We start from the raw sequence: 25,000 nt of genomic DNA, 5'->3' as shown, positions 1-25,000 counted from the left end.
GACATAAAACCTAGACAAACCGATTGAAACTAAAATAAAAAGTAATGATCGTGTGACAATTTTAGCATGTGCAGTTTCATTTTGCAACATACAAATGTGAGATAACAACATGGACACTAAAACAAAAATGCTGCAGAACAGTTGCTTGACCACATGCACTGTTAATAAGAGAAAATGTGCCAGACCAACTACGTTTCTTGATGCTCAGATTCGCCAGTCCCGTACGTTTTGAGATTGCAAAAATAAAAATAAAATTTAATGTGTGCATGCGCAATGATATCATGCTCGCTGTAAATGACTTGGTAGTATATACATCCTACGACTACATATTAATGCCTCCGCAAGTGTTAATTAAGAGTGTCCACAATCACTCGCATTTAAAAATGTCTACAATCACGTGCATATAGTGTATTGGAATATGTGGTGTATGTTGATATGTAGAATGACAGTTGCACTAATGCCGGTTTTGGCTCCAATTTGAACTTGGAAGGAAAAGTCGAGTGCGATGCAAGTATCATGACTGGCGACAGCAGTTTTGGAGCCATTGGAGCTGTAGCTGGTACGAATTCACTGATACTATTGCAAACGCACGTTTTTGCATTTAAAAAATTGGCCACATCCTAAAATTATTTAATAGTTAATATGTGTCATCAAAATGATGTCTTTGATATATAATAGGTGTAAAGAATCCTATAAATGTTGCTGCCAAACTTCTGTTGGAAGAGAGGAAAGGCACAATGTCACTTGGCCGAGTAGCACCATTGTAATGTACGATTCTTGATATTTAAATGCTGGCAAGCTGACTTTTACTGGATTTGAAGGTTTCTAGTTGGAGATGGAGCTAGACAATATGCAAAATCCTACAGTCTAGAGATAATCAATCCATCGGACCTCATACACAGGTAGCTCTCTTGCATACAGTGCTAAAATGTTTTGGTTTGATATCGATATTATATGATGAGTGTCGTCAAGGAGACTCCATGAGTTGTTATTTGAAGTATAAGAAGGCATTAGATGCTGCAGAATCGATGTCCCAAAGTCCCGTGTATCATTGCAAACCTGATGGGTTTGCCGAGGTTTGCATTAGTTCGGCTGTTGCTGATGTTGTATGTACAGTATGTGTGTGGACGTGTGGTAGAGTGATCACCGACTTGATACTGTTGGTGCTGTATGTGTCGACAGTCGCCACTGCATGAGTGCTGGCACATCGAGTGGTGGAATTCTACTAAATCTGTCCGGACGTGTTGGTCAGGTAAACTCCACATGGCCAATGCTAATATACCGTGTGATATAAAGTTGATGATTGCTGCCCAGGCTGCTGTGTTTGGAAGTGGTTGTTGGGCAGTTAACCATAATGACGATGACGACCATTTACCCGGTGTAGCTTGCAGTTCTACTGGCGTCGGTGAGCAGCTTATAAAAGCTCTGATGGCAATGTCGTGTGCAAAGGCAGTTCGGAGAAAGTTGAGCAATGCATCTTGAGCTATTATTGTCTCATTGAAAATGATCTCTCTGTAGTTCACATAGTCCCACGGATGCACCGAAACATGCTTTTTCGGATGCTTTTGTGGGTAGGTGTGTGTTCGTTCATGCAAGTGAGATGGTTTATGTTTGGCTGATGTTTTGAGGACAACGTGACGATCACTTGAGCCAAGCCGGAGTGGTACTGTTGCAGTATGACTCTCCAGTAGCAGGTAACATGTTTGTATGATGCACGAGCACATCATGTTGTATTTCACTGTGTTGACTGCATGACAGAATTGCTGTGGATACACTCCACACAAACAATGTGCATTGGTTATATGTCCATTCAAGATACAAAACCAAAGGTGACTTGATAACAATTTCTCTACCACACCTTTGTGGCAAATTTTCTGCTACAGGCATTAATATCAAAAGGGAAAAAGGGGTCACTGACAATTGGTGGTGCAGTCAGACGTCTACAACCTTCATGTCTGCAATAGTCTTAATTGTAGTTTATTAAACAATAGTGCAAGTCATTTTCTATATTTCTGTGATGTAATGATTTTAATTATTTCATTGTTGAGACTGTTGCCTATGCCAATGTACACATAAGATTGTTCTGTGGTTCGTGGGAGACTTCTGAAATGAATAGAAGTAGCCAGTCTATCGGGCTCATACTGTACCTGTACGTGAGCTGTGTGAGCTCTCTGAATGGTCCAAAATCCCGTACGTGATTGTGTGCATGATATAAACCATAGATACCAAATGGCATCTATCACCCTGTGTCAAACTGCCGAGATACTCTACTGTATTGCTACTTGCACTATTCATTGGCATGTTTCAAATTGGTGTTGCCAGCAACGTTCTTTGCAGGTCTGACTCTTCTAATCTATCTAGTCTTGCTCAGTTGTCTCTATCACTCTGTAATGTATATGTCATGCGCAAAGCGCGGATACGGACAAACCGTGGCTAGGGTTAGAGTTAGAGTTAGGGTTATTGTTAGGGTTGCATGGTTTGTATTGGTAATCCATAGTTGATACAGGCAATCCATGGATTGTACCAGGCAATTCATGGATTGTCCAAATCTATGCTTTGTGCACAACATATACACACTGTTCTGCAGGCTCTAGTTAGTGAGTCTGTTGTATCTGTCTACCGGTCTATTCAGTAGTCCACTTACAATCTGCCTGTCTATGTGTAATAGCTGTGCCATTCGAAAAATGTACAGCATGCACCACCCAGCTAAATTGTGTGTTCTTGCAGGGGCATTAATCTCAATAACACACTTGCCCCAATTCTCGATACAGCCAGACCTCATTATTCCGACGACATTTGTCCTGCTGGTTTCTGTCGGATTATCCGTACAAATCCGCAGTGAAACACATAAATTGGTTTCACGTGTACATTCGTCAGAAAGTGAAGGTGTCGGATTATCGCAAGGTTGTCCCCAGCATACAAAAGGCACAGCGCTCCGCCATGCTTTGCTGCATGAGTAGGCAGTGATTAGCTAATGGGACTTGTATTTGAAGACCAATTAGGACAAAGACTGTCGTATGATATAAACTTAATTGTGATACAAGTACTCAAAGATCAACATGCAGTGGTTGTCAGCACCGCCCACTATATGTCAGATCTGATTGTAACATGCAAAAGAGTTCTGTAGATTCTAGCCCTTAATCCTGTCCTATGTACTAGGTTCTCAGCTTATTGAGGTCTGGAAATTTTCCACGGGCTGTGAGGCTTAATATAGCTATCATGTGGTCAAGAACAGTGAACTAAGACAGAGGGAAACTTTCCTTAAAAATAAACCACTCTGTTCCTTTTTGGCCTGAGCATTCCATGACAACAGTTTGTGGTCATGGAATGTCAGTGTAAGCAAACCTGCATCAAAGCTTTCATGGGGCGGCATCCGTAAAATCGAAATGGGCATGACCAAACCTTTTGTGCAGCCGTGATCATAACAATTGCCGCGGGACCTTCAAAACTCTTGGGGACACCCTGTATCGGGTGTCAGAATAACAAGGTCTGACTGCACCCATGCTCTTTAAACTTCAGTAGATCTGGATGCTGTTTACATTGTGTTGAATAAGCACAAAGACAATACATGCCATTGATGACATGATGCTCTTGTTTGGCCGTGTCTGTGTACCTAGCCTAATCCACATAATCACCACCTCACTCTTCAGCCCTTTCTCTGGTCATGGAGCTGCAATGGACATTTTCACTCTGAATTTCCTTCATAATCACTATCATCGTCGCGCACATGTCCCTGCAGCTAGAGTAGCCGCAGTACTTGCTATCAATGAGCTGCACGGTTCATGTTGCATGATATTATCATAGAAAATAACAAATGCCAGTTGTCCAAAACATTGGTCAAGCACTACAAATGCAAGCAGTCTACCAGCTAATACAGGCAACACAATACCAACACATAGTTTTATCTGTCTCACTCAGACAATAAAGTTGCAAGTTCCCATGATAACGTTTCTATATGTATGGACATGCAAGAAAGTCATCCATAGTATTTAGATTCTAGTCTGTATTGTGGAGTACGTCAGTCTCCCATATTCCAGTCAAAGGATTGTACGCCATTTTCCACACTGTTTTCTGTGACTGACCACATACAAAATTATTGTCTAGCTCCAGTGGAACCTCTCCGTAGTGTCCATGGAAATGGACACGAACTGTTGCTTTGCATGCTGCTCCTACAATTAAGTCATGCACATTTTGTCTTTTTGTATCAATGGTTTAAGGCTCATATGTGACTGTACCTTGTACTGCTTTAAATTCCAGCTCAATTGGTTCTGACTTGACTTTCAGATGTGTTTTCAGAACGGCATTTTTCTTTGAAAATATAGCCACTTCTATTTCCTACAATGTATAGACTTCTAATACTCAAACTTCAAAGCTGCATACACTGCGTGGACCAACTTGAATAAATGAGTATGGAATGTCTGATGATTCGTCCAGCCCATTGATGCTGACAACATACCTCCCATGTTCCTGAGACGGCTTGCTTGTAAACTGCAGCCGTCTTGGAACTTTGAATGGTGGGATTTCAAACTGGAGTTTCTAAAGATTTCGACGCAACATAATTTGGACAGCTAGACAGCAATACAGATATGTTCACACCTTGGCTATTCCGACCATAACATCATCGCACTTTGCATGGATTACCAACGAAGCACAATCATCCAGAGGTGTTTGCTGCAAACTAAACAAACACACAGTCTCTGCACAACGGCAGAAATCGATGAGATGAGGAGTACCAACTTGCAAATAACTAGCTTTCCCTGTTTGGCCACTTCTTCAGGAACAAGAGCAGCAGGAGTAACTCGAAGACTGGAACCCAAGACAATGCAGAGATCAGCCTACGCGGATAAAGAACAAAAAAGTTATGGACACTTTTTTTACTACCCGCTGCAGTGGCTGGACCAACCTTGATTGACTCTTCTACTAGGTTGCTCAGTCGTTCTTTCACTAAATGTTCAAAAATGTATGGATGAGTAACAATTGTAACAATCTATTTATACATGTACAGTCATTTACTGCATTCAGCTCTCCTATCTGCTTCTTCCTTCTTTGCTGCGGTTGTTGGATATCCAACCCCCTCTATATATCCAAATCAGAATTGAGCTATTTACGTATGTATGTAAATAAACTTTGTGATTTGCCATTTTTCTGTTTACCTCTGACTACAGCATCAACGGTAAATTTGTCTCCAGCCCAGCAAGACACAAACTGCTGACTTGGGTCGCTTCCTGCGGGAAGGTCAAGAGAATATGATGCCTCTGATGCAGAACGACACACGACTTTGACATTCTTTGTATTGAGCAGATAGATTGCTTTCATCTGAAAATACAACGGTTAGTAGTTTGCAAACGGCAGATATGCCTCACATCCCGTCTTAGCTGTTAATGAAAATTAATCAATAATTATATGTCTGTATTAGACTAACCATCTGTTTATTTATATGTTTGTCCATATTTTGTTTGTCTGTCTGTCTGCCTGTGTGTCTGCCTGCATGCCTGTCTGTCTGCCTGTCAGTCTGTCTGTCTCTCCCTTTATTGCATCTATTGATATACCTGAGTTCTCACATTCCTTAACACCAATCGAAAGTCATCACACGATTCAATAGTAAGAGTCGGCAAACTCACGCCAGGAGCTACTATCAATCTAGTATGACTGCTTTTCATTACATCCTACCAAACAAATTTCAGAACCCAAATGCATTTAGTTCTTACAGCAGAATTTAACCACTTACAACAGTCCCAGACATTAAACCATCATTTAGCAAAATCTCCACTTCATCACAGCTATCTGTTATATAAGAAGGAAACAATGATTTGCAACTGAATTATATTGACTGAGGTAATGTGAACATATAGTTTTGATTGGTTACACTAAATCAAACTACTGTCGATCGGTTTAGCTTTACTTATTTACCTGCTGCATTGGGCTGATGTTATCGCATTAATTAATTATATCAAGACACTTTTGAAGACACCAATAGGTGTGATGTTTTGATCAACTGTATGCTACTCAATGCTTCTGTCATTGTCATACTCGTCAAGCAATAAACGCAAGTAGGATATACCCTGAAAAGAAGAAATTTGTGCGGGAGAAAAAATCGTGCGATTTTGTGCGATCACAAGCCCATCGCACACAATAAATTTCACATATATTTTTCCTTGCGCATGATCTTATTGCACATGGCCTTATTGTCGCACAAATTAATTCCGCACAAGTAGTGATGTTTCTAGAAAAAACAATTTTTCTCCAGCACAAATTTCTTCTTTCAGGGTACTTAATTGCATCACCTGTCATTTTGGCTATAACAATTACACCAGCCCTTGTGCATAAGTCATAGAGAAAATTGCAATGTGTTATAGTGGAAATTATATTGTCAATGTGTAGTTTCAAAATCAGTTTGGTTGAAAGTTGGCCAACGTCGATAACCTAGCTGGCCACTTAATTTGTCAAGCACCAGATACAGCAAGCGAAAATTAATCATCATGCATTGGGAGTAAGCCATGATTACTTACTCAAGAGGAGTTAGTCAATTGTTTAATTAACAGAACACTTTCTAGACAGCCAGAAAGGCTATAAATTATCACTTACTAGCAAAGGAATTAGACAACTACCAATGAATTGAAATTTAGAAAGCGTACCAACAATGAGTTTTGCAGTTTTGTCCGGCAACGTCACGGTGCACTGACGGCACTTGTACAAATAGACGACTTCATTCTTCTTGGCGCTCACCACAAGTTGCTCTCCGACCCTTTCTTCCTATATTCAAGTGCAATGAAGGCAATTAATTAGCTGAGGGATGGTGCCAAATTCACGCAACGTGCGCTAGCTACGTACTATACAAATCTACAAGACTGACTCAGTGTGCCTACCAGCAGTTGCTTCGAACGGCTAAAGATGCTTGACATAGCTCTCTTGGACTTGGTGCAGTGAGTATCGTTCTGTCCTGTCCTGTGCCTTTATAGACTCTCCACCTTCGTCATTCCTTTCTGCTGTCTAATTTATACGAGCCCCCGGTTGTAGTGTTGCAGCATGTTGGTACCCGGATGTGATTACGTTAGAACGCCAAGTTGGCAATAATTGTCATAGGCTATTATTGTTTCATGCTTAATTAAATTAAGATTGGAATAGCAGTGGGCCTGCGGATGCACAAACAGTTGTTTGTGCAAACTTTGCAAATAGTTCTAGCTACAATCCTAGCTAGCTAACAATTAATCAATTAATAAAGACAATTAGTCATGCAAGCTGGTCTCGTGTATCCACGAATTCGAACTGATGACGGAGTGGCGGATCAAAATCAGTTTGACAGTAATTGTTTGTGCAAACTTTGCGAATAGCTCTAGCATGACAATACTAGAGAGTTAGTAAGCAATTGGTCACGTAGGCCTTCTTGGCCTCGGTATGCATGCAAAAAATAAAGCAGTAAGGTCTCCTTGGCATGCAAGTAGATCCAGATATATCGACCGACTGATGAGAGAGAGCACGGCGGGTCACATCATAACAGAACTAGAGATGAAAATAGACAAGACAGAATATTAATCCTGGACAATCTTTATCTTTAGCTGTGAGTATAGACTGGTCTGCTTCAATCGGTTGTCAGACTGCAATTAATTATTTCAACTACAAGCCCGTCAAGTACAGGATACAAAACGAGATGAGCCATGCCATTTTCCCTCAGCACAACAAGACTAAATGTATTATTAATTAATCATATATAGACATGCTACACAGGAAAAAGACAGGAAACCAACTGTGGTGTTAGTTCAGTTCGTTTTGTCGATGTTATCAGTTTCTATGTGACATGGATAGCGTCGAGAATTTGTGGGGGCACTGTGACCCATCCATTAATCCTCTAACCTAAAAGACATCGGTGGTAGCTACAAAAGCATGCATCTTCTAGCCCAGAAGACGCAACTGGTTTCCATTCTATATCAAATGTATTAGCTGGTAGTACTCAAAGTAGGCATAAACATAGTAACGTACAAACGCATTCAAGGACATTGTCAGTTTACAGCAAGCAATACTGTACGGTACACAACATAATAAACCTACCAGTAGCAAGTCTTGCAATAGACCAGGGTCAGCTTGCAAGTGTACATTCTATGTAGAGTGTCACACAATTTTCTATCCTAGAAAATGTATGGAATTGCAATATTAGATCTATTCTTGACCTATACCAAAGTATTTTGTTATATATGCATTCCTCTGGCTGCTACATACACTAACTTTGTCTGAAGACAAGTCAGTATGGTTGCAATCACTGAAGTCTCTAGAGTCCCCTTTTATATTTCCAGTTTGATGTATTTGAATGCCGTAACTTCTTGGTATCTTTATCTATAGATGCTTCTGCAGTTGTCCTCTGTAGACTCAGCTTGTGTTGGATGAGAAATGTCCTATCCACTATAACTGCAAACTACATGAGCTATATACCTACATACCTCACATGATTGGTTTTAAATACTTTCTGTAAGAAACAAATTGACAAGAAATAGGGGCATTTCACAATGTGCACATGTGTAGCTTTCAATTCCAAACAATGAAAGCATAACACACTCACACACTCACTCACTCACTCTCTCTCTCTCTCTCTCACACACACACACACACACACACACACACACACATGCACGTGTGCGTGCACACACACATGTGCACAACACAAACCATAGATCAAATCAGTGGGTAAGTTCAATAATTGAAATTTAAATATGTTGATATTTACGCGCGTAACATTTCAGTCACTATGCTGTGTTTACCAGTTACATATCTTTGATGCAAAGAACTTCTCCAAAGCTACTGCACACTGATAGTAGTCAGTATCTGAATCATTGTATGTCATGCAGTTGTTTAACATCCGTGTCACATCTGCTACAAATAGTTTTCGACTCACATAGTAGCCAGACCTTATTCGTTGTCCAATGGTTTGCAAATCTAACAGATAACCACTCAGACATGTGTAAACACAAAGGTCTAAACACTACATTTACCCATTGGAAATCGTATGATGTCATAGTAGTCTGGAACTTCTTCTCTATCTACAGGTCTGCGGAATGGCCAAGAACGTGGATGACTCTAAGGAAATATATTAGTTGATGTAAATATTGACACATAATTATAACTCTACTGATTAACAACAACATTAGAAAAGATAGTATTAATTAAGATGTCTGACCACAGTACTGGGTCTCCACTAGTCACAGTCAACATAAATCGTTTACATAAATAGATCTTCTGGTAACATGAAAGATTACATTCTGTTTGAATTTGCAAATAATCTCCAGAGTAGCCATAAATAAAAGATATATAGCGAGACAAAATAAATAAATAAATACATAAGGCAATAACTAAAAGTTCATAATAAAAAATAAATATTAATAAATAAATAAATAAATAAATTATTGAATAAATAGAATCACCTTTTTGTCAGTTTAGTTCATACTAAGCCACAGTATACTACGTATAACCTGTAACTCCAGCAAGTTGATGCTATTATAGAGGCTTCATACATACCACAGCAAAGAAATTAAGGCAACACAAGCCCAAGCCAGACATTTAGTACTACACGTTAAGTCACAGATGACAGACAGACATAGATATAGTGATAGACGATCAGACAGTTTTCAGTTATGTTGCACTCAAAACACAAGTGATGTTGCCTGTGTGGAGTACTGTATGTCCAGACAACCATGTTCATTGAACACTCACAAACACCATTTGCCGACAAGTCTGAAGAAAAAATTTGTATTATATTCTCACATTGACCTCATTGAACATTTGTCTGATACGTGATTGCAAAGCTGCAGGCTCTTCACCCACATATTCAGTGCTACAGTTTTTCAAAAGTGAAACACCCAAATACAATTATACAATTTCTATCTAAATACTATATAATACCTGTGACTATCAGGAGGCTTCCAACCTGACTCCACTACAAGAAACACGTCAAATTTTACCACATCAGCTCAGTTATCAACTACATAAACTCACAAACACCAGGAATGCTCTCAATTGGTATCTTTCAAACTTTGTGTTTGAAGCATGTCAGACCAGGATAAACTTTCTTCTTTGACCGCTTCTTCTCAATCAGTTCATGCAAAACCTGACAGTCAATAAATACATTCAACGTGTTTCATTGAGCAAATGGGTCCAGCCAGCTAGTGTAACAAGACTGCACAAAATTATTCATTGGGTCATGCACCTCCTTTTGTCGTCTTATAATGATAGATAGTTGTGTGTGTGGAATAGCAGGGTTCAATTCACACTAGGCAATCACAAGGAAACAATGCTACAGACAGACAGATCAACTTGATTCATATCACAAGGCTCACTTCCATCAAAGTAGCCCCATCGTATTCTTTTATGTAACCATAATATGTAGCTTTGGGTAATTTTATTTCCCTTGAAAAGCCCTAACATAAAATTGAAAACCGACAGTTTTCTGTACTGTGTGTGTGTGTGTGTGTGTGTGTGTGTGTGTGTGTGTGTGTGTGTGTGTGTGTGTGTGTGTGTGTGTGTGTGTGTGTGTGTGTGTGTGTGTGTGTGTGTGTGTGTGTGTGTGTGTGTGTGTGTGTGTGTGTGTGTGTGTGTGTGTGTGTGTGTGTGTGTGTACCTGCTTCTTGAAGTATCCAATGGCATACTCATCAGCATAAGTCAGAAAATGGTACACCCCATATCTAATGCTGTAGTCTTTCAAGTGATTCATCATGTGTGTACCATACCCCTGAGAACAATGAATATTAAAACTATCAGTAAATGTGAATTCCTACAAACACTGTCACGATCAAACACTGACAAACCTTGCATCCATTTCCACAATACGTTCACCTTTTCCCAAGCATATTTCCACAGTTCGGCTCACATTACCGATATCATGAGGGCGGGGACGGTCTCCAAGCCGAGTGTGATCGCATCTGTTGTGTCAAGTGAATTCAAGGCTTGGATGCAAGTCAGGTAGACCCACACATCAGTAGTCGCACACAAGTCAGGTAGACCACATTGAGAAACACATAAACAAGTTAATTTCAACAGGATAAAGTGGGCGGTACACATAGCATACCCCTTAACGTGCGTTACCTAAGGTCACTCTATAGAGTGTACTGTACAGTACAAGTGACACGTACTCAGCGGTACCGCATGGCTTGTTGTCTATTGCTTTCTTTCATGATATCCATTCCTGTTGCAAACGCTGCTGCAACTGTTTCGGACAGCATACCAGACCTCATCGACTCATTGCAGTTCCGCAACTTCGACGTCGTGCGACGCGACCAGAACTTCACGATCTCGACCATTTCGTCGATCTACAACGAAGGCTACACGTACATGGGTCAAGGCAGTTCGTCGTTTCACATCAACGGTCTGCCCTACTTGTTTGAAGTGAAAACGTCCGACGTCAAACCGAATGCGAGCACAATCGAGGTCAACACCGACTTTCCTGGCAACGATTACTTGCACGTTCCGACATTGTCGAGCATGGAAAACTACAGACAGTGCGAAGCTCGCTGCGACGGAGACGAAAAGTGTTTGGCTTGGGTGTTCGACCCGAAGAGCGGATGCTATCTCAAGTCTGCGGTACCGCCGAGAGTATCCAAAGAGGGTGACATGTCGGGCTGCAAGAAAGGCGTTTTGGATAAAAATTGTGGCAACGCTAACCTAGACGGTTGACAAAATCAAACATAGATTCTTGTCGGATCTGACAAATGCTAGAGTTGGTTGGAAAATGTCGGATGTCCGGCTGCTATTTCCAGGCCTGCCATGCGTGTGATGAGTGAAATGGCGATGCAGATGACGATTGAATGGACAGACAGTATGCTTCACTAAATGTCAGGTGACTCCTCTAGACAAAGAAGTGGCTGCATGAACGTACAAGTTTAGAAACAGATAGACAGGCAGACGAACAGGCAAGCAACAGACAAAGTGCAAACAAATGTGTTTGTGTGTCTAGCTTATCGAGCGTTACGTTAAAACAACACACGCCAAGACTCACCATCCATACACTCTGGATGTCCTCGGCGTTTTCTTTATCGACAAGAAGTCGACATTCACCGACATCTGCAACAGGTAACCACACGACACAGTCACGACATCCTTCTATCACTCATTCCACAAACATCCATCATATCAGGCAGCTCTTATGGCATGGCTCTAGGCTGACCGATTGGGTTGGCATTCTGAGTGAAGGTCTCAAGATTGCACCCCCAGAAGCACCAGTCACAGGCTACATGGTATTACATCGGCTGTTTATGATATTTTAATGTGTGATTTTTGTATGTTTTTGTTTCAGTTTGGAAAAGGTGTCTATTTTGCTGATATCTGTTCAAAGAGTGCGAACTATTGTTTTGCTACTCGCTCGAAAAACGTTGGTCTTCTTCTACTTTGTGATGTTCGTTTAGCGTCGTCGTTGTTTGTAAATTGTTGGTGTGATTGATGGCTGTCTGGTGTAGGTATCGTTGGGGACAAGGAATGATTTGTTAGCTGCAGATTATGATGCAGATCAGCTGCTGCGTGGAAAGCAGAGTGTAATGGGGAAAGGAAGGATTGCACCTGATCCAGGGAATATACACACAATGTGAGGAGAAAGATTGAACAGATTGAGACAGATGGATGGACAGACAGACAGACAGATGGACAGATAGATAGACAGACAGACAGACAGATGGACAGATAGATGGACAGATAGATAGACAGACCTACAGACAGACAAACACACATACATACAAATTTATATTTGTGCAGGTCTGATGGTTGTGTCGTTCCTCTCGGTCCAACTTGTGATACCAAAGTACATAACCCACACGGCTACACACTCGACTGCAACGGTGAGTCAACCGTCCTACGCACCTCTCGTGATCAGCCATGGACAACAGACTGACATTTGTATTTTCGTCATAGAGTACGTGATATATGATGTGAAGCAGGTAAAATACACGAATGTAATACATGACTCCATCTATCAATAAAACAAATAATGATTAATTAGTAACTAATACCTATAATAATATAATTAATTATTATTGATATTTAATATAATACAAAATAATATAATCAGCATAAGAATTTGATGTGTAGTCACTAAAGTGAGTGAGAGTTGGTCGACTAGAATCCTGATGCATACATACATGCGTACACTGTGTCTGATATGGACAAGAGGCATGAGTTTGTTTGTGTCTGTCATGGTTAGCTAAGACGTGTGTCCTCAATTTAACATGTTTCCATGTTTACAGGATTGTTGATATTGGAGATAAAATATTGCAAAATTAATAATCAATAATTTAAATAAATAACTAAATAATTAATTAATTAAATACATAAATAATTAGAAACGTTAAATGCAAATATTGACTTCAATAGACACATGACGGTGACATGATGTTTTCTTGTAGATCAAGATGCGTTATCTGGTGAAACTGAGATTCAATTTCAAACAGCTATCAGCAGTTCCATACAAAACAACTAAACTTTTGTCTTTACTGTATCTTCTATATACACTATTTGTACAATGACTTCCATTATAATGAGTGTTCATCTCGTAAGAAGAGGCTGAGGTTTGTGTGTCTGTCCTTCACTCGTGGTGTGATATCATACTGTACAAGTCAACATAAATGAACGTATTGGTGGCTGCTTGACATCCTGCCACATCCAGTCAATGATGAAATATCAGAGATGATCAAGTTGAAGTGAATCTAGACATACAATCAACGTCTCATGGGTGTGTATTTGATATACTGAATAATATGTGAGTCAAGAGACACTTAAGTGGTCCATTTATGTTCTAACTATCTTGTGACTGGTTGCACTCAGTTGTATGTTTCTGTTTTTGTATGTCTGTTGCTTGTGTGTCTGTCTGTATTTGTGCTGCTCTACAATTGTTTTCTTTCCACTCACACTCATGCATACACATTTGAACTCGACAGATTCACCGACAGTATGTCATCCAACTTAATAATGTTACCTTGTTCTAAGGCAGTCACATCATTGCTTTGTGTGTAATTTCAATCAGTCGTGTCATCCTATCAATAACCATCTTGTTCACAAACAATCCACTGTCATCAAAATTTTCTTACTTTCTGATCATATTTTCTTCTGGATGATAGTCTTCTACATATATTGTAGCTGCACACAACGATAAGGCTGTTGGTTCGCAGCAAGCAGAGTGTGTTGTCTTGTTTCTCTTATTTCCTTTTCCCGTCCACATATAGATAATTACTTCTTTATTTCAGAGCAAACAACAATTATTGTTATGCATAGGATTATCACTCTGTATGACTCGTGTTCCAATCAGTTTGTGCCAAGCTTAGATTCAATCTCTCTCCTGACTATTCCTCCCACTCCAGCTTTATCACAAGCGACCAACAACTGCTGAACTGTAGCATGTTGGTTTTGATCTGTCCAGGCTGACAAAACTTTACGTGATTTCGCTTGCAACATGTAAATTGGTTGGTCACATTCCCTTAGCACTCCTTCTGAAACACCAAGGTGTATACCTAGTTCATGCCAACAATGTCCAACGTTTTCGGCTACTATTTCTTTGATGAGTGGAGTGACCCTGTCAGAGTCACCAGGTGGAGTCTTTTCAGATGCTGCATCAGGCAACATCAAGTAACTCAAATGCTTTTGAGGTTCAGATGGAATGCGAGCAACAAGTAGAGCATCATACAATTCACATACCATCAGTTGGTTGTCTCTTGACTCTAACCACTCACTTAATATGCAGAATGCCGGTGCCTGGACAAAACTGGAGTCAGAAATTGTTTGCTGTAGCTTTGATAACGTAGACTGGTCAGTACCAAATATGATACTTGTTAGGTTATGCAAGGACTCTCCAATATCTACTGCTATCAGTTGGAGATCCATTTGATTTACTAAAGTCGAATGTTTAGAGGACAAGACTTGAGAAAGAGGAATGCCTTTCTTTACACTTGGACACACTAAATGAATACAAACATATACACTCTACGCAACCAACAGTATTCATACATGTTGTTACCTTCTTTTATTGCTTGCTCATGTTTTACCATCTCTGCACTGCATCTTCCAGCTACAGTGTCTACTGCAAATGGTCCCCATGTTTCGTCTGGTATCAAATAGATACATCGATCGAGGGGAGACTTTGTACTTGTAGAAGAACTTCCACTGTAGATGAATCTATCGGGGAGAACACCAGGAACAGACTGGAGAAGATCCTCCATGTCTGACACACAACGAAGAAGAACATGCCACAATCTGCCAACACTGTGATGTGACTTGACTACTCTACCACTGAGACGTATAGAGCCACGTGAAGTATTCTTGCTGCAATTGATAAGCAAAGTCACTGCACCATAACACATCAGCAGTCCACTGCTCCAGTGACGAATAAAATTGGAGTGACGATGGCAACGAGCAGACAGTCGTTCAAACAAACCCAATGGACGTTCATATGCAAATGAGTATTCCACTGCAACTTGTATGACTCCATGTGCTATATCTAGAGGCCAAAGGTCACTAACATCCTCTGGTTTCTCATCATTGAGTAACCATGGCAACAACAAGCCAACATCATGTTGTTTTAGCTTAGAAATCACTTGGCAACTGTCTGTTTGCTCTTGATGACGATTTTGTTCTATTGTGTGACCAGACGAATCTGATGTCGGGTTGGTGCTACTTGGCAGAGCTAAAGTGATCTGACGTCTTCCCAGAGCGTGTGCCAGTTCCTGAACTACATCATCTGATGAGCCAGTTAGATAACCAAAGTCGAGAGCAAGAAAAAGCTTCATAAACACGTCAACATGACGATCTGCAGTAAGATGGAACTCACTCCACAGTGCCAGCAGCATAGATATCCTAGCAATGCCATTAAAAACAAGATCAATTTTCATCTCCTTAAACTTCTGAGGACCTATATCTACCCCAATAAACCGATAATCATATTCTAAAGATTCGTGATCATGTCTGAAAACAGCCTTAAGTAAAGTGACCACAAATGGTGGTACAGGAAAGAGAACTTCTGCTAAAGTCGGGTGATGAGAGTAATACAGAATGCTTCCTACCTGGTTCAGGTAGTTTAGCAACTCACGACAGCTTTCTTCTGTTAGTCCGTGCTCTACACACAGTCGCATTGCATAAGAGACATCTAGAATGGGGACAGACGTGTCAGCTTGTCGTGTAATCAACTTGTCTTCTACAGTTACCCATGATGACGGCAGCTCTGTGTGCAGTGAAGGCATCAGCCTTTCATTACCACACAGTTGTCTTAGATGAACCTTCACACTGACTACACCCTCGTGTGTAGCTGCACTCGTCAATAGCACATTTTCTTCAACAGTTATTCGCTGAAAGTCGAAAAAGTGAAGACGTTCTGATACGTATTTGTTCTTTGGAGAACCACCAGTTGCAATCATTCGTTTCATTCGATCAATCTCAGCTTGTCTGATCTTCAAGAATTGACGTAGACGAGTGTGCAGATGTTCACTCCACTTTCTACTCATTTCTTCTCTTGACGTGTCGACCATCAGATCAACTTTACTCACAACAATAGCAATGTGAGCTCTGCTGTTTCTGTCATATACAACTTGCAGGAAATCTGCAATGTTTTGTCGAAAACATTGTTGAGTAAACTTATACTGATAGCTGTCAACAACAATCAATACCAATGAATTGTCACTGATGAACAGCTGGTTAGTTAGCATGTACGCTCTATGGCCACCACTGTCAAGGAGTTTGCATTCTATTTTATCATCCAGCTTCATCACTTTTTCTACTACCCCTATAGTTCTCTTATCGGCTTCTGCCAGAAATGGTTTACCACTCTCCAGTGCTTCAACGAAGCTTGTTTTTCCTGCCATTGTAGTTCCCATCACTAGAATCTTTATTCTGCCACGTCGCACTCCACCCACCTTATCCAGCTCACGGAAATATTCTCTTATAACACGAATGCCTTGGTTGCACACTTCAATGGGTGGAAACACTAATGGGCATCCATCAACGCTCAATTCCTCAAGTTTAGAGCTAAAGACAAATCCCTTAGGAAGATGAGTGACTGAAGTTCCTGATATGTCAACTTCCTCAATTTTGACTTCTACAAGTACATATGACAACAATTGTTAAGCAAAACAAAACATTGAGTAAACAAGTACATATGGTGTAGACTGAAACCCAATAATCATTTTACAAAGAAACAAATACAAGTAAGTTTCAATCACTTCATTCATTAGACATCCTGTCTTATCATCTCGATAACACACTTCACCTCTCTTTTACTCCATTATCTATTATGCTATACACTCTTATCTGTTAGTCTACTAAACACAACATTTATCATATTCACATCAGAAAGCAGCAAACTTGCCAACTATGTGCATGCCACACTTACCATCCATAATTAAGACAAAATCATCCAACACTCTAGTTTAACCTTACAAATGTAAATAAGTTGATGGATGACTAACTAAAATGGTTACGGATTTTATTGTACAAGTGCAATCGACAATGTGAAATGCAACTAATTTATTAGTAAGTTACTTATTGATTAGCAAACAATGACATATCATCTATAAACCTATTTCGTTGCATGTTGTCAAGTGTATTCATACTGTTGCTAAGATTATTTTTAGAGCATCGAGGCATTACACATAGCAACGGGTCAATACGCATAGCAACGGGTTAATACACATAGTAACAGTGTATTTACACGTGAATACACGTAAAAACCTCTCTATTGTAATGGCTCAAATGTTTGTTAATATAGAATGTGGTAAGAGAGAGGCCACATGTAACAAAACACTTAGAACATGGCAGGATCGACAATACCACAATACTCCACTCGACTACTCATGCTTCCCTCCAAAATTAGCCTTTGCTTTGCCTATACAACACCATACTTCATCACATTTTAGACACAATTGGAACTACCCGTCACCTCTCACTCTTACTGACATAACTCACACTCCAACAATTCTCCAACAATTACAGTCAAACAAGTCAAAGTTAACTAGCCTATTTATGCCTGTTAATTAAGCCAGAGATGCTTATTAATGTATATCAAACAAATCTATAGCCTTTGTGCTTGATTGAGAGCCCAAGCGCCTAGTCAAACAGAGGCGCTTGCGAGCCTTCAACAAGACATTTTTAGTTATGAAGTTGACAGTACTTAATTCCACAACCAACCATCCCAGCTCCCAAACTATCAACCATTGAATGATACATGTACTTATCAGATCACACCTGTACAAAACTTCTCTCACATCTTCCCCATATGACATCGAATAAGCACATTTGGCCAAATATAGCCTTGCCAAATTAGGTAAAGTAACAGTGCAAAAACAAGAAAGGACAATAATTTGGGCAAAGACACTTAACTCTCTAATAATGTTTGTTAACAACACTTAAGTTGTATTGTGTTTGATATACCACACTCACTAGCTGGCTTTACAGACAGCCACTTACTCAGACATTTAGGAGTAAATTACTACTATGACAACAAACAAATTGAACAAATTTTTCTTATTATTAGAAACAAGCAAACTTGCTTCAGAGTAACAATGCATAATATAATGAATGTCACTCAAGAAAGTATTGTACATGACTAAATTAGTGCTACCTTTCTCTAGTTATAACAGTCACAAGTCATATTACTATTTACCTGTATTTGGTACACTTTCTATACCACAATTGCTTAGATCCAATCTCCACAAGTTCAGTCCATTCCATATATTGTTGGGAAGACACAACAATCTCTTGTTACCAGATAAATTCAATGTTCGTAAATGTTTCCACTGCAAACATGAAACTGTTGGAAATACTTCTAGTTTGATTTCTGACAAATTCAGCTCTTCTAGATCAAGGAGATCATTCCATTCAGCTGGCAGCTGCTGTATGTTACACCCACTCAAATTTAACTTTTTCAACTTGGTAAGACCTGTACATGAGAATGTCTGAAGATTTTCGTTCCCAAACAAACGTAGCTCTTCTAGATCATGAAGATCATTCCATTCAGCTGGCAGCTGCTGTATGTTACACCCACACAAATTTAACTTTTTCAACTTGGTAAGACCTGTACATGAGAATGTCTGAAGATTTTCGTTCCCAAACAAACGTAGCTCTTCTAGATCATGAAGATCATTCCATTCAGCTGGCAGCTGCTGTATGTTACACCCACACAAATTTAACTTTTTCAACTTGGTAAGACCTGTACATGAGAATGGCTGAAGATTTTTGTTCTCTGACAAATTCAGCTCTTCTAGATCATGAAGATCATTCCATTCAGCTGGCAGCTGCTGTATATTACACCAACTCAAATTTAACTCTTTCAACTTGGTAAGACCTGTACATGAGAATGTCTGAAGATTTTCGTTCCCAAATAAATGTAGCTCTTCTAGATCATGAAGATCATTCCATTCATCTGGCAGCTGCTGTATGTTACACCCCCACAAATTTAACTTTTTCAACTTGGTAAGACCTGTACATGAGAATGGCTGAAGATTTTGGTTCCCAAACAAATTCAGCTCTTCTAGATCATGAAGATCATTCAATTCAGCTGGCAGCTGCTGTATGTTACACCAACTCAAATTTAACTTTTTCAACTTGGTAAGACCTGTACATGAGAATGTCTCAAGATTTTTGTTCTCTGACAAATTCAGCTCTTCTAGATCATGAAGATCATTCCATTCAGCTGGCAGCTGCTGTATGTTACACCTACTCAAATTTAACTTTTTCAACTTGGTAAGACCTGTACATGAGAATGGCTGAAGATTTTTGTTCCCTAACAAATCCAGCTCTTCTAGATCATGAAGATCATTCAATTCAGCTGGCAGCTGCTGTATGTTACACCAACTCAAATTTAACTTTTTCAACTTGGTAAGACCTGTACATGAGAATGGCTGAAGATTTTTGTTCTCTGACAAATCCAGCTCTTCTAGATCATGAAGATCATTCAATTCAGCTGGCAGCTGCCGTATGTTACACCCACTCAAATTTAACTTTTTCAACTTGGTAAGACCTGTACATGAGAATGTCTGAAGATTTCTGTTCCATGACAAATTCAGCTCTTCTAGATCATGAAGATCATTCCATTCAGCTGGCAGCTGCTGTATGTTACACCCACTCAAATTTAACTTTTTCAACTTGGTAAGACCTGTACATGAGAATGGCTGAAGATTTTCGTTCAATGACAAATCCAGCTCTTCTAGATCATGAAGATCATTCAATTCAGCTGGCAGCTGCTGTATGTTACACCCCCGCAAATTTAACTTTTTCAACTTGGTAAGACCTGTACATGAGAATGTCTGAAGATTTCTGTTCCATGACAAATTCAGCTCTTCTAGATCATGAAGATCATTCAATTCAGCTGGCAGCTGTTGTATGTTACACTCACTCAAATTTAACTTTTTCAACTTGGTAAGACCTGTACATGAGAATGTCTCAAGATTTCTGTTCCATGACAAATTCAGCTCTTCTAGATCATTCAAGACTGTTGCCTCTCTTATCATCTCTGTGTTGCAATATTTGAAAGACTGCAGATAGTTGCATGCTAAATTCACTTTGCACAGTTTCACATTGTTGCAGATCATAGACAAAGTTGCTTGTGTCAAACCACATGCCACCATTTCCACTTCCACAAGAGTACTGGGCAGTTGACATGACATTAGCTCATCAAACAGCAATGGATTGCCACGGTTACCACACACAGACAAAACCTTGAGACATGGAAGAAGAGAAACAACAGTTGGGACCTCCTGGACACCAATGGCTGCAAGCCGCCGTGAGAAGTAGAAAGTTCTGGAATTGTGGTAATCACTTGTATGCAAATGAATTTCTTCTAGTTTCCTCAGTTTGGCAATGCCTTCGGGTATAGAGTGTATGTGGTCTGTACAAAGTTTCAATACCTCCAGTCCGCTCGTCTCACATATTTCTTCAGGAAATGCAAACAAGTGTGCATCTAGAAGATCCAATTCCAACCTGTTGTGCTCGTTAACTTTCGGTAAAAACATTTCCAACTGTCGCGTCTCAACGTGTGGCAACGCCATGAGGTCATGCGACTCGTAGCTCAAGACGATATCACGTGACATGCTATCGCATTACGCACTGATATCAACGATTAGCCAAAACCATGAGTCACATGATCATTCACATGACTGTTTTGTACACGTCCGTTTATTTGCGTGTTTACCGTCCCCTTGTTTTCTACTTTTCCTAAGTCATTTTATCTTTACTTGTAAGCTAGATCGATTAATCCTAGCTAGAAGCCCTAGCTGTCATGGAAGTAAACATGCAAACTTCCTAGTAGTCTAGATTACGTATATAGGCCTGGTATAGGTAGTCGTCGTTTTGCGATCGTGATCAAGACAATTGAAATGTACAGTCTAGGTATGCACTCAGTTCCGTTGTAACGACAGTGGTATGGTATTTACTGACATAGAAATTGATATCAACAAACATTGACTATCAACATGTTAGATGCAGCACAGTCTAGTAAAGGATTGATCTTACTGTAGTACGGGACGTGTGAATAGTTGACTGTAAGTGGCATTCGACTCCTGAAGGTGTTTCTCGGTGGTCACGTCTAGCAATACACACAGTCCCTAGCTACAATACAAAAGTAGGGGCGACGGAAGTTCATGAAGCGTCCTCGTCGCCGTTTGCTCAATAAACGAATCGTTCCTGGACTCATCTGTAGTCGGACACGGAAACGATTGAAACTGGTTGTGGGGAGGAGAAATTTGACACACACACACCTTAAAACTTTCGATTTTATAATTAAGAGCACAACATCCCTGCTGTCCTGCTAAAACTTCTCCTAACAACACAAAACCACACATCAAACATTTCACTATATAGAACCTCCTATTTCGTCTCCATACTTGTCACCCACAGGTACCCTGTCGTCTGTGCAGGTATGACCGTCTGCTCCGTTTCCATCTCACTATGCATCACTTGTAGCTTAATATTTCCACACAATATTTTTACTGATTGAAGCACCAACTCCACCGGAAACGTATTGGAAATAAATGCCTGGAGGAACTGCCTGAAATAAGACAAATTGAAACAGTAGAGACATGGACACAAAAACACACACACGCATGGACACACACACAGTGACACACACACACACACACACACACACACACACACACACACACACACACACACACACACACACACACACACACACACACAAACAGTGACACACAAACAGTGACACACACACACACACACACACACACACACACACACACACACACACACTCGCATGGACACACACACACACACACACACACACACACACACACACACACACACACAGTGACACACACACACACACACACACACACACACACACACACACAGTGACACACACACACACACACACACACACACACACACACACACACACACACATACGCACACACACACACACACACACACACACACACACACACACACATCAAGTCACGTGACCTGTTTCGTGCGGTAAGGAGCTTGAAAATTGATTTAATCGGAGTGTAGAATATAAGCGAGAGATTAGCTCTGTGTACAGGGAGATACCACAGACACACTGCAGTCATCTGAGACACATTGTTAATGAACCCGAGTCAACACATTTACTCCACATTCTTACATTGACTTCACAGCATCGTCCACTGCTGCTGCTTGCCTCTCGATTGGCCGTCACTTGCAGCTCAATGTCAAGGTCTCTCTCCGCTCCAACTGCTGGAAGCTGCACGCAAACCATTACGTTGTCGGTTTTGGACAAAGAGACTGAGGTGTTTGTGGGTGTGTGGTCATCATCGGAGGATGAAGGTGAGATGGACGAAGAGAGAACACGTTGGATAGAGAATTCCTTGGGAATTTTGATCTGTAGGGTGGAAGATAGTGGGATGCTTTGTCTGCCTGTTGAGAGCTGTAGACGTACTCTCTGTATTTCACCGACGAGTAGATGACCTACAGATGTAGAAGAGTAGATAATTAGAGTGATACAACAGATAGGAAAATATGAAGATGTGTTTATCAAACTTGTGTGTTTTGTTGGAATGTGATTTCGTTATATAAACACACACACACACACACACACACACACACACACACACACACCACACACACACACACACACACACACACACACACACACACACACACACACACACACACACACACACACACACATTCACAGATATGTAAACAGACAGACAGACAAACAGACAGATAATTTATTCTCATACACATTGTACTTGTACATATGCTAGCATTTTCTAAATACAAATCAGTCCTTGCAAACAACAAAGTCATTAACTAATGGATTTGACTTTGAATGTCAAAATCAAATAATCTATCTAAATCACCATGAATAGGTGACAGTTTGGAAAGTTTTCTAAGGATAACTTTGGCATTGCATCTTTGCACAATTGTAGAAAATCTTTTTCTACAATACGACATGAACATGGAAACATTAAAATTGCCTTCTAGATTTGCTGATTGTTGTGACAAATGCTGCAAAAACTTCTCTGCCTTTGTGCCCCACCTCCCAAAATGTTCTATCACAAGAGGAACACATCTTGATACATATCCTCCTGGAACAAGCTCTTCTGAATATTTTTTCATTTCATTGTCTTGTCTTGACCATTTCCTTGCTAGCCCTCCTAATAATGTCCTGACTCCATGCATGAGCCAGGGACACATTAATATCCTAATTCTGTCCAGTATTTGGATCAAACATTGTAATGTCTGGACGGTCTTCAGTATTGATGTATTGATGTCTTGGTTCTGTTTGATGGGGAAGGTGAAGGTCAGACAGGCACTCACTCCACCCATTTAAGACTGAATGAGACCACACAGGTCCACCCCATATTTACAGGTTAAAAGATGGTATCCGTATTTATACAAATCATGACCACAATCACACTTTTTAATCCAATTGGTGAAAGATAGAGCTACTCCCAACCTCAGGTAAGACGCTAAAGAAAATTCATTTGTTTTTAAAGCGTACTTAGCAGAAGTGGGGATGACATCCAGCCACCAGCCCCTCGTCCTTGCAGAGACCTCAACCGTGCTGCATCTCTATCAGACTGCGCTTGTATAATAATATCAGTAGCACTATCACCGGCAATCTTTGTGGATAATCCATGCTGTATTTCCTTTGGATATGAGATAAAGTTATCAAGAGACTGTCGTTCTCCATCTTCATGGTTTAACTTGACAGACAGACAGACAGACAGACAGATAACGAACAAACAGACAAACAAACACACAAACAGAAGTCTGTACAAACAACAGCTCGACAAACATGACTGCATGATGCATAAAGAATGAAAAGCACCAACAAAAACATTGTCTATTCAACAGTTAACGTTTCAGGTAAGCACACAAACAGACAGACTGATACATAACCTGTCCATGAAGTGCAAGCGTGTTCGGTCCCGGATTCATTTCACACCCACAAGCTTCCAACCACACAAGCTTCGCATCCACACTGTCCGTATCAGAAAGACTCCACAAGTCATCATCAACCTTCCCACTAATCGCACAAACATCCACCGACTTGCTCATCGCGTCATCCTCCATCTCGTTCGTCGCCTCCAGCATCGACTCAACAACCAAGTCAGTCTCAACTGCTTGTGCAGACTGGCCACCCTCCACTGTCCCTTGATTATCCAATACATCAGCATTACCATCCAAGTCAAGATCCATGGAGATCATACTGACACTCGCAAACGGTGACTGACTCTCTCCCTCTTGACTTTGATTCAACTGGATGCTGTCGGTCTCTCCGATTGTTTTCGTTCGCTTTTGACTTTGCAAGTCATTGCATGCGTTTCAGTTCGTGATCCGACGGCATCAGCTTCACCTTAACCGACGTGTCTTTGAGTCCCGGACGAATGCCGCTGTGAATCGGAGACTGTAGATATGGTGTATGCATGCAATGCAAACTGAGTGCGACTCGATCGAATGTGATTGGCTAAAGAATAACTTTATCATTGATATTAATTGGGTGTTGAGTAGGACGGCGTTGTACCTTGAACAGTAGACTGACGAACTC

The 25,000-nt window shown here is 40.4% G+C and overlaps 5 protein-coding genes and 1 long non-coding RNA gene across 8 annotated transcripts in view; 2 read left to right on the top strand and 4 right to left on the bottom strand.

The window, feature by feature from the left end:
• Positions 1-1,375: 1,375 nt before the first annotated feature.
• LOC134186229 (uncharacterized) lies at positions 1,376-2,093 on the top strand. The gene is made up of 5 exons (XM_062654142.1): positions 1,376-1,463; positions 1,519-1,571; positions 1,629-1,694; positions 1,759-1,829; positions 1,884-2,093. Exons 1-5 carry the CDS (start codon positions 1,429-1,431, stop codon positions 1,962-1,964), a joined length of 306 nt encoding a protein of 101 aa, XP_062510126.1. The 5' UTR covers positions 1,376-1,428; the 3' UTR covers positions 1,965-2,093.
• A 1,679-nt stretch (positions 2,094-3,772) lies between these two features.
• Positions 3,773-7,010, bottom strand: LOC134185903 (uncharacterized). The gene is made up of 12 exons (XM_062653785.1): positions 6,867-7,010; positions 6,636-6,753; positions 5,729-5,784; positions 5,550-5,666; positions 5,154-5,316; positions 5,014-5,076; positions 4,904-4,944; positions 4,738-4,835; positions 4,597-4,678; positions 4,396-4,536; positions 4,236-4,335; positions 3,773-4,169 (listed from the first exon to the last, which is right to left on the bottom strand). The coding sequence occupies exons 1-12, from the start codon at positions 6,900-6,902 to the stop codon at positions 3,997-3,999; spliced, it is 1,188 nt and encodes a 395-aa protein (XP_062509769.1). The 5' UTR covers positions 6,903-7,010; the 3' UTR covers positions 3,773-3,996.
• Positions 7,011-7,921: 911 nt separating this feature from the next.
• Positions 7,922-9,404, bottom strand: LOC134185719 (uncharacterized). Its single transcript, XR_009970818.1, has 3 exons — positions 8,982-9,404; positions 8,751-8,925; positions 7,922-8,400 (listed from the first exon to the last, which is right to left on the bottom strand). It is a non-coding gene; the product is annotated as an uncharacterized LOC134185719 (long non-coding RNA).
• Positions 9,405-10,997: 1,593 nt separating this feature from the next.
• LOC134185223 (poly [ADP-ribose] polymerase 2-like) lies at positions 10,998-13,493 on the top strand. The gene is made up of 9 exons (XM_062653004.1): positions 10,998-11,574; positions 11,795-11,818; positions 11,936-12,051; positions 12,116-12,215; positions 12,275-12,373; positions 12,435-12,559; positions 12,727-12,809; positions 12,883-12,908; positions 13,374-13,493. Exons 1-9 carry the CDS (start codon positions 11,128-11,130, stop codon positions 13,491-13,493), a joined length of 1,140 nt encoding a protein of 379 aa, XP_062508988.1. The 5' UTR covers positions 10,998-11,127.
• Positions 13,394-20,993, bottom strand: LOC134185222 (uncharacterized). The gene is made up of 6 exons (XM_062653003.1): positions 20,561-20,993; positions 18,611-18,802; positions 14,978-17,047; positions 14,055-14,918; positions 13,943-14,000; positions 13,394-13,673 (listed from the first exon to the last, which is right to left on the bottom strand). The coding sequence occupies exons 1-4, from the start codon at positions 20,991-20,993 to the stop codon at positions 14,269-14,271; spliced, it is 3,345 nt and encodes a 1,114-aa protein (XP_062508987.1). The 3' UTR covers positions 13,394-13,673; positions 13,943-14,000; positions 14,055-14,268.
• Positions 20,994-21,121: 128 nt separating this feature from the next.
• The window catches only part of LOC134185726 (uncharacterized), a 6,309-nt gene continuing 2,430 nt past the window's right edge, over positions 21,122-25,000 (bottom strand). Inside the window, exons 4-11 of one of the 3 annotated variants that reach the window (XR_009970820.1) lie at positions 24,977-25,000; positions 24,352-24,919; positions 22,586-22,908; positions 22,426-22,532; positions 21,828-21,991; positions 21,702-21,763; positions 21,457-21,637; positions 21,122-21,408 (exon numbers count right to left, since the gene is read on the bottom strand). The exon at positions 24,977-25,000 is cut by the window's right edge and continues 98 nt beyond it. Coding sequence is in view for 1 of the 3 variants with exons in the window: in XM_062653591.1 (XP_062509575.1) it covers positions 21,530-21,637; positions 21,702-21,763; positions 21,828-21,991; positions 22,426-22,532; positions 22,586-22,699 (555 nt within the window). In the remaining 2 variants the exon portion in view is untranslated. Of the gene's footprint in view, positions 21,638-21,701; positions 21,764-21,827; positions 21,992-22,425; positions 22,533-22,585; positions 22,909-24,351; positions 24,920-24,976 lie in introns of all 3 variants that reach the window. The other 2 variants (XR_009970819.1, XM_062653591.1) reach the window with 2 other exon arrangements.

The sequence above is a fragment of the Corticium candelabrum genome, chromosome 10 (genome assembly GCF_963422355.1).
Source record: "Corticium candelabrum chromosome 10, ooCorCand1.1, whole genome shotgun sequence".
In the NCBI taxonomy this organism is placed as follows: domain Eukaryota; kingdom Metazoa; phylum Porifera; class Homoscleromorpha; order Homosclerophorida; family Plakinidae; genus Corticium; species Corticium candelabrum.
The sequence above is the reverse complement of the archived record's forward strand: the minus strand, read 5'-3'. Positions and strand labels throughout refer to the sequence as shown.